This window comes from Coregonus lavaretus (assembly GCF_964263955.1).
Source record: "Coregonus lavaretus genome assembly, chromosome: 12".
NCBI classification, from domain to species: domain Eukaryota; kingdom Metazoa; phylum Chordata; class Actinopteri; order Salmoniformes; family Salmonidae; genus Coregonus; species Coregonus lavaretus.
The window spans coordinates 28,050,947-28,060,946 of record NC_139999.1 but is presented as its reverse complement, the minus strand read 5'-3'; the positions used below and the strand labels follow the sequence as shown (position 1 = coordinate 28,060,946).

The following is a 10,000-nucleotide window of genomic DNA, read 5'->3' as shown; positions in this document are numbered from 1 at the left end:
GTGTGCTTCTGTGTGTGTGTTTGATCTCAGGGTGAAGTAAGGAAGTTTCAGGAAGCTTTCTGCAGCCGCAACAAAAGCCCATCACCCTGATTACCACGTAGTGAAGAGAAACAACTAGTTATAGCTCCTCCACTCTTTTCTCTCTCTTCATTTCCCTCTTTCACTCCTCTCGTCCCTTCTCTCTCTCTCCCTCTCATTCCCTCTCTCTCTTTTCTCTTTTCCCTGGGTTCCTAATTGTTTTCTGTGGAAACGAGAACTAGAAAAAGCTTGGGTGTTTTGAGCAGTGAGTATATCTGTGCTGTATTCCATTAAAGGCAGCCTGATAAACAGGCACACTGGCATCATTAAAGGGGAGTGATTAATAATGGTGGCGTAATTAAAGGGGAGTGATGAGGACACGTGTAGAAATGTTTTGTTAGCCATGCGGACGGACAAATGAAGGAGGAGAGTAATTGCTTTGGATTAATTATTTGGATACGGGGGCAGAGAGGGTACAGCGCTCCTGAGGGGGTTTCTGGATGGGCGGAGGAGGAGATGGAGGGGGGTGGAGGGAGAAGGAAGAGATGGGGAGGGTGGCCGTCTACCAAAACCACCCATACATCGCCCCACCCTCACTGTAGCTCACGTCCACATTCCCCAGTTGGACTTCAGAGAGGAAAAAACAGATAGACAGAAAAAAGAAAGGAAGGTAGGAGAAGAGGTACAGAGAGGGAGAAAGAGAGCGAGAAAAATAGAAAGAGGTAGAGAGATTGATGGAGGGAGGGAAAAAGAGAGAGGAAAGCAAAAAAGAGCGAGAGAGAGATATGAGTTGAGGCCGTGCACACAGGGGCCTAGCTAAATGAGGCAGATGTATTTCTAGAAATGTTCTCTAAACTAAAGATAAGCAAACAGGAACAGGCTGTCCTCTCACAGGCATCACTCTTTCTAACCATCACTCAGTCAGACCGTCACATACAGAGAGACAGAGTTGTCTAAATAGAGTCCTCAAGATGTACTAGGTCCAGACGATAGTGAACATTTCAGATTTACTGCAGGAAATAAGATATCTAAAGCAATGGATGTATCATAGGGCCAAGGTCCAAGTAATATAAGGCTGTACTAAACAAGCTTTGAGCGCTGAGTACTTTTGATAGTGAATCTAAGCAACATTATTTACGCTTTTTTTAAATTATTGAATATGCTGACACCTGGATTTAAAAAATAGTTGAACAAAATCACAACCAAAACACCCCTGCTAGTCCTTAAAACCTCACCCAGGAAACAGAATTTCTGAATAAAATTATACAAACTAATTGTGATGAGGAGGAAAATGCAGAATAAGGTGAAACTCCAAATCCCAGAGAGCACAATAGAACACATTCAGAGGGAGCAGGAGGAGGGACATGTGTTCTAAAACCAGACCCAGAACGCAAGCATCCATGACCTCTTGAAGCACCCGGTGTGTGTGTGTGTGTGTGTGTGTGTGTTTGCATGGGTGCGTACGTGCGTACCTTATTGGAAGGCTGGAGATCACCTTTTACTTTTTAGCAGAAGCTGTCACACACTCACACACACACACACACACACACACACACACAACCTTCGCCACTGTGTGTTACTACTCCCTACCTTGGCCTCCTCCTCTCACCCACATGAAGAACGGCTGAGTGCGTGTGTGTGTGTGTGTGTGTATAGAGCAGGTAGAGCCATCTGTGGTGTATATCAAAGCCAGATGTCCGAGTCCCTGCCACCAGCCAGATCACCTTACCTAAGTACTTTACCATGTGAGGGAATCATTTAGCCATATTCATTGACGGTAAACTTTCCCTGGAATTGGGGGCCCCTGGCCTACACACACACACACACACACACACACACACACACACACACACACACACACACACACACACACACACACTCACACACACACACACTCACACACAGGGCCCCTGCCTCACAGGTGGTTTCCTTCACTCACAGGAGCGGTGAGTGGGTACCCGGGGGAATCGGACTCTGATCAAAAGGAATATTGACATAAATAAAGGGTCTGCAGGAATGCTGTGTGTGTGTGTGTGTGTGTGTGTGTGTGTGTGTGTATGTGTGTGTGTGCGTGTGCGTGTGCGTGCGCGTGTGTGCGTGTGTGCGTGTGCGCGCAAGTGTGTGTCTGTAGGAATGCATTGTGCAAACAAAATATGAGGCTGGCCCCAAACATTCCCCCAGAGTGGAGAGAAGGAGAGGGGAGAGAGGGGGAGAAGAGGAGAGGGGGAGAAGAGGAGAGGGGGAGAAGAGGAGAGGGGGAAAGAGGAGAGGGGGAGAAGAGGAGAGGGGGAGGAGAGGAGAGGGGGAGAAGAGGAGAGGAGAGGGGGAGAAGAGGAGAGGGGGAGAAGAGGAGAGGGGGAAAGAGGGGGAGAAGAGGAGAGGGGGAGAAGAGGAGAGGGGAAAAGAGGAGAGGGGAGAAGAGGAGAGGGGGAGAAGAGGAGAGGGGGAAAGAGGAGAGGGGGAAAGAGGAGAGGGGGAGGAGAGGAGAGGGGGAGAAGAGGAGAGGGGGAGGAGAGGAGAGGGGGAGGAGAGGAGAGGGGGAGAAGAGGAGAGGGGAGAAGAGGAGAGGGGGAGAAGAGGAGAGGGGGAGAAGAGGAGAGGGGGAGAAGAGGAGAGGGGGAGGAGAGGAGAGGGGGAGAAGAGGAGAGGGGAAGAAGAGGAGAGGGGGAGAAGAGGAGAGGGGGAGAAGAGGGAGTCTGGGTTGGTAGCAAATAGAAGGGGAAAGTTTTTTTTTTTTAAAGCCCTATTTTCTTTTTCCCTCTAACTCACTCTCCTGTCTTTCATTTTAGTGCTTTTGGGCATCTCAATATATTCAGCGGATGAGAGAAAGAGCGAATAAGAGATAGAAAGAGAGAAAGAGAATGGCAGTCAGTGTCAGTGAAAGGCCAGAGAGATAGTAAAAGTCAAGATATAAACTGCACATCTAGCTCAGGGCGTATCGGACTGGATTTCCCCCTTTGGTGACAGTATAACGTTCCACCTCCTATTGTTTTGATTTCTAAACAGGAGCAAACCATCTTTAGCAGGGGGCTGATATTTAATCCTCAGTCGCTAGACCTTTGATATGATAGCCGTCACCCTCTACTGTACATACACACACACACACACACACACACACAGATAACCTGACCCAGGATCCTTGATGTCAGCCGGGCTGTCTGTTTTCTTCCATGTAAGGCATTAAATCTACAGGGGAAAACAAAGTGGCATGGCTAACTGGCAACCACACACACACTACAGTGTACATACTACCATATCAGACCTACACACAAACACTACACACACATACTGCACACAGTACCATAAGAGGACTTTATGGTTAGCAGTGCTAGGTCACTCAGCCCAAGACTGGGACATTTTTAGGTTTTTCCATAACACAGCAGAAAAGAGTTACATTTAAAAGATTCTCCTACACACACACACACACACACACAAACACACACACACACACACGCACGCAGACAAAAACAAACTTTCAAAGCAGATACGTTTAAGTGGGAAACAAAAAGTGCTAAGTATTGTGTGTTTGTGTGTGTGTATGTGTGTGTTCCCTACAGATGAAGGGCTCCTGATTGTCAAGGGAAATGGTGTGATCTTCCCTCTCCTTTTATTCTCATGTGGCTCAGTAGTATTAACACACACACACACACACACACACACACACACACACACACACACACACACAGACACACAGACAAACACACAAATGTGCACCCAAACCTACGCACACAAACTTTAACTTAACTGCATCACATAGTCTGCATCACTCAGATTTCAGTGGGGACTGAGAGGGACCCCCCACTGAGTTCCCTACCCAAAGAACAGGAGATCAAAACCCCCCAGGTAAGGGTGACACACCCCTCAGGTGGGGTGAGGGAGGGGGTGAGAGAGGGGTGAGGGAACTGAGGGGTGAGGGAGATGAGAGGTTGCCGCTGGCATCGCTAGTGGAGCACCACAGGGTGCCCAAGTTCCCACGGAAATCAAGCAGCGAATCAGGCAAGAGATTCACTCAGAGAGGATCACCACTTCACAGCAGGAAGTACAGGTGGGAGGAGAGGAGAGAAGAGAAGAGTAGAGAAGAGAAGAGTAGGCCTAAACAACCTGTCTGTGAACTCACACCTAGGACTTGCTCTCCTCACAACTTCACCACCTACCCTCCTCAACCCTCCCTCCCTCTCCTCTTCCCTCTCCTCCCCACCTCCCCCGGCCAGCCATCAACCCCTTGGTGAATGCAAGTTGCTAAGGGAAGAAAAACACCCCAGGAGGAGAAAGAGGGAGCAAAGGAGAGGAAAGAAAAGACGAGTGAGGGGAAAGAAAAACATGGAAGGTAAATCTAATTAGAGCTGCAGCGTGGTCATAGCAGAGACAATAAACAACCTTCTGAGATCCCAGTGGAAGCAGTCGCGCACACGTGCACATGTGTGATTAATACAAAGCTGAGGGGAGAGACGGGGAAAGACGAGCCTCTGTTTGTTTGTGTGAGGCTATTTCTCAGGCCTCCGACACTCTGGCATTCCACATCTACATTTACACACACAGAGTCTTGCATTCCACATCTACACACAGAGTCTTGCATTCCACATCTACACACACAGAGTCTGGCATTCCACATCTACACACAGAGTCTGGCATTCCACATCTACACACAGAGTCTGGCATTCCACATTTACACTCACAGAGTCTGGCATTCCACATCTACACACACATAGTCTGGCATTCCACATCTACACACAGAGTCTGGCATTCCACATCTACACACAGAGTCTGGCATTCCACATTTACACACACAGAGTCTGGCATTCCACATCTACACACAGAGTCTGGCATTCCACATCTACACACACATAGTCTGGCATTCCACATCTACACACAGAGTCTGGCATTCCACATCTACACACACAGAGTCTGGCATTCCACATCTACACACAGAGTCTGGCAATCCACATCTACACACAAAATCTGGCATTCCACATCTACACACACAGAGTCTGGCATTACACATCTACACACAGAGTCTGGCATTCCACATCTACACACACAGAGTCTGGCATTCCACATCTACACACACAGAGTCTGGCATTCCACATCTACACACAGAGTTTGGCATTCCACATCTACACACACAGAGTCTGGCATTCCACATCTACACACACAGAGTCTGGCATTCCACATCTACACACAGAGTCTGGCATTCTACATCTACACACATAATCTGGAATTCCACATCTACACACACAGAGTCTGGCATTCCACATCTAAAACACAGAGTCTGGCATTCCACATTTAAACACACAGTCTGGCATTCCACATCTACACACAGAGTCTGGCATTCCACATCTACACACAGAGTTTGGCATTCCACATTTACACACACAGAGTCTGGCATTCCACATCTACACACACAGAGTCTGGCATACCACATCTACACACACAAAGTCTGGCATTCCACATCTACACACAGAGTCTGGCATTCCACATCTACACACAGAGTCTGGCATTCCACATTTCCACACACAGAGTCTGGCATTCCACATCTACACACAGAGTCTGGCATTCCACATCTACACACAGAGTCTGGCATTCCACATATACACACATAGAGTCTGCCATTCCACATCTACACACACAGTGTCTGGCATTCCACATCTACACATACAGAGTCTGGCATTCCACATCTACACACACAGAGTCTGGCATTCCACATCTACACACACAGAGTCTGGCATTCCACATCTACACACACAGTGTCTGGCATTCCACATCTACACATACATAGTCTGGCATTCCACATCTACACACACAGTGTCTGGCATTCCACATCTACACATACAGAGTCTGGCATTCCACATCTACACACACAGAGTCTGGCATTCCACATCTACACACACAGAGTCTGGCATTCCACATCTACACACACAGAGTCTGACATTCACATCTACACACACAGTCTTGCATTCCACATCTACACACAGAGAGTCTGGCATTCCACATATACACACACAGAGTCTGGCATTCCACATCTACACACAGAGTCTGGCATTCCACATTTACACACACAGAGTCTGGCATTCCACATCTACACACAGAGTCTGGCATTCCACATCTACACACACATAGTCTGGCATTCCACATCTACACACAGAGTCTGGCATTCCACATCTACACACACAGAGTCTGGCATTCCACATCTACACACAGAGTCTGGCAATCCACATCTACACACACAGAGTCTGGCATTCCACATCTACACACAGAGTTTGGCATTCCACATCTACACACACAGAGTCTGGCATTCCACATCTACACACACAGAGTCTGGCATTCCACATCTACACACAGAGTCTGGCATTCTACATCTACACACATAATCTGGAATTCCACATCTACACACACAGAGTCTGGCATTCCACATCTACACACAGAGTCTGGCATTCCACATTTAAACACACAGTCTGGCATTCCACATCTACACACAGAGTCTGGCATTCCACATCTACACACAGAGTTTGGCATTCCACATTTACACACACAGAGTCTGGCATTCCACATCTACACACACAGAGTCTGGCATTCCACATCTACACACACAAAGTCTGGCATTCCACATCTACACACAGAGTCTGGCATTCCACATCTACACACAGAGTCTGGCATTCCACATTTCCACACACAGAGTCTGGCATTCCACATCTACACACAGAGTCTGGCATTCCACATCTACACACAGAGTCTGGCATTCCACATATACACACATAGAGTCTGCCATTCCACATCTACACACACAGTGTCTGGCATTCCACATCTACACATACAGAGTCTGGCATTCCACATCTACACACACAGAGTCTGGCATTCCACATCTACACACACAGAGTCTGGCATTCCACATCTAAACACACAGTGTCTGGCATTCCACATCTACACATACATAGTCTGGCATTCCACATCTACACACACAGTGTCTGGCATTCCACATCTACACATACAGAGTCTGGCATTCCACATCTACACACACAGAGTCTGGCATTCCACATCTACACACACAGAGTCTGGCATTCCACATCTACACACACAGAGTCTGACATTCCACATCTACACAAACAGTCTTGCATTCCACATCTACACACAGAGAGTCTGGCATTCCACATCTACACACACAGAGTCTGGCATTCCACATCTACACACAGAGTCTGGCATTCCACATTTACACACACAGAGTCTGGCATTCCACATCTACACACAGAGTCTGGCATTCCACATCTACACACACATAGTCTGGCATTCCACATCTACACACAGAGTCTGGCATTCCACATCTACACACACAGAGTCTGGCATTCCACATCTACACACAGAGTCTGGCAATCCACATCTACACACAAAATCTGGCATTCCACATCTACACACACAGAGTCTGGCATTCCACATCTACACACAGAGTCTGGCATTCCACATCTACACACACAGAGTCTGGCATTCCACATCTACACACACATAGTCTGGCATTCCACATCTACACACAGAGTTTGGCATTCCACATCTACACACACAGAGTCTGGCATTCCACATCTACACACACAGAGTCTGGCATTCCACATCTACACACAGAGTCTGGCATTCTACATCTACACACATAATCTGGAATTCCACATCTACACACACAGAGTCTGGCATTCCACATCTACACACAGAGTCTGGCATTCCACATTTAAACACACAGTCTGGCATTCCACATCTACACACAGAGTCTGGCATTCCACATCTACACACAGAGTTTGGCATTCCACATTTACACACACAGAGTCTGGCATTCCACATCTACACACACAGAGTCTGGCATTCCACATCTACACACACAAAGTCTGGCATTCCACATCTACACACAGAGTCTGGCATTCCACATCTACACACAGAGTCTGGCATTCCACATTTACACAAACAGAGTCTGGCATTCCACATCTACACACAGAGTCTGGCATTCCACATCTACACACAGAGTCTGGCATTCCACATATACACACATAGAGTCTGCCATTCCACATCTACACACACAGTGTCTGGCATTCCACATCTACACATACAGAGTCTGGCATTCCACATCTACACACACAGAGTCTGGCATTCCACATCTACACACACAGAGTCTGGCATTCCACATCTACACACACAGTGTCTGGCATTCCACATCTACACATACATAGTCTGGCATTCCACATCTACACACACAGTGTCTGGCATTCCACATCTACACATACAGAGTCTGGCATTCCACATCTACACACACAGAGTCTGTCATTCCACATCTACACACACAGAGTCTGGCATTCCACATCTACACACACAGAGTCTGACATTCCACATCTACACACACAGTCTTACATTCCACATCTACACAAAGAGAGTCTGGCATTCCACATCTACACACACAGAGTCTGGCATTCTGCAGCCTGATCCCACAGCTCACCCTATGTGGGTAATCAAAGACACGTCCAATCCCGCTGCTGCTCTCCCCACCCCAACACACACTCACACACTCACACACACACGCGACGAGGAGTGGACAGCTTCTGGAGATCATATTAAACTAGAAATAATCTTCTACAGTCAAAGACAAAGAGACCAGTTTCATTACTTTCATTACAGTTTGGTCACATAGAGGGAGGGGAAGAGAGAGAGAGCAGGAGAGAGAGGGAGCGGGAGAGAGAGGGAGCAGGAGAGAGAGAGGGAGAGAGAGAGAGCGGGAGAGAGAGAGAGCGGGAGAGAGAGGGAGAGGGAGAGAGAGGGAGCGGGAGAGAGAGAGGGAGAGGGAGAGGGAGCGGGAGAGAGAGGGAGCGGGAGAGAGAGAGGGAGAGAGAGAGGGAGATTGAGAGAGCGGGAGAGAGAGGGAGCGGGAGAGAGTGAGAGCTGGAGAGAGCGAGAGAGGGAGAGAGAGCGGTAGAAAGAGGGAGCGGGAGAGAGCGAGAGCGGGAGAGAGCGAGAGCGGGAGAGAGCGAGAGCGGGTGAGAGAGAGAGCGGGAGAGAGAGGGAGCGGGAGAGAGCGAGAGCCAGAGAGAGCGAGAGCAGGAGAGAGAGCGGGAGAGAGAGAGAGCGGGAGAGAGAGAGAGAGAGAGAGCGGAAGAGAGAGAGAGAGAGCGGAAGAGAGAGAGAGAGAGCGGGAGAGAGAGAGAGTGTGAGAGAGAGAGCGGGAGAGAGAGCGGGAGAGAGAGAGAGTGTGTGAGAGAGAGAGAGTTAGCTTTAGCTTAGAACAAAGCCTTCAACCTCCAGCCAGAGGGTGTAGTTGATGCCACACTGTCGAAGGTGGAATTAGTGCGCTTTAATAAGAGCTAATGCTGTCTCACACTGTACAGCTCACATATTCATTAATACAGCTTTAACATATGACATTTATATCCCTCCACGTCACCTCAGTCTCTCTGTGTGTGGGTTAGATGTATCGTCTCAGACAAGTACAGCAGGTCCTCCTCACAGACACCTGCTGGTGGAGTGGGTTTCTGTGTGTGTCTCAGAGGCAATAAGCGAACCCCACCCTAACCTAACCAAACCTTTGACAAACCTTAGACAAACATTAGACAAACCTTAGACTCTTGTATTTGTGTGTGCAACTTTGCTTGCCAGAGGGGGAAAAAAACATTTTAAAAAGCCACTTTTACAGCAGATATTTTTATGCACACACACACACACACACACACACACACACACACACACACACACACACACACACACACACACACACACACACACACACACACACATAGACAAACACACATACACACTGGAGAAGGTATGGGATGTCTACACTCAGACTGATACAAACAACCTTGGTACCCCAGGGGGTCACTGCAAGGTTGTTGAGTAGGGGTAAGGGGGGAGAGGGGAGAGGGGTGCGAGAGAAGGGTAGACGTGCCATTGCTTTAATGCACTTTTACAGTGGATGAGGAATGACCATAAAAGGAGACAGAGATACCCCTGAACACTGCTTACT

At 48.1% G+C, this 10,000-nt stretch overlaps 1 protein-coding gene across 1 annotated transcript in view; it reads right to left on the bottom strand.

The window, feature by feature from the left end:
• The window catches only part of LOC311138789 (forkhead box protein P4-like), a gene marked incomplete at its 5' end in the record, with an annotated part of 17,124 nt that extends 14,322 nt beyond the window's left edge, over positions 1 to 2,802 (bottom strand). Inside the window, one exon of the mRNA XM_084173610.1 lies at positions 2,788 to 2,802. Coding sequence (XP_084029736.1) covers positions 2,788 to 2,802 — 15 coding nt within the window. The remainder of the gene's footprint in view (positions 1 to 2,787) is intronic.
• Between the last annotated feature and the right edge of the window lie 7,198 nt (positions 2,803 to 10,000).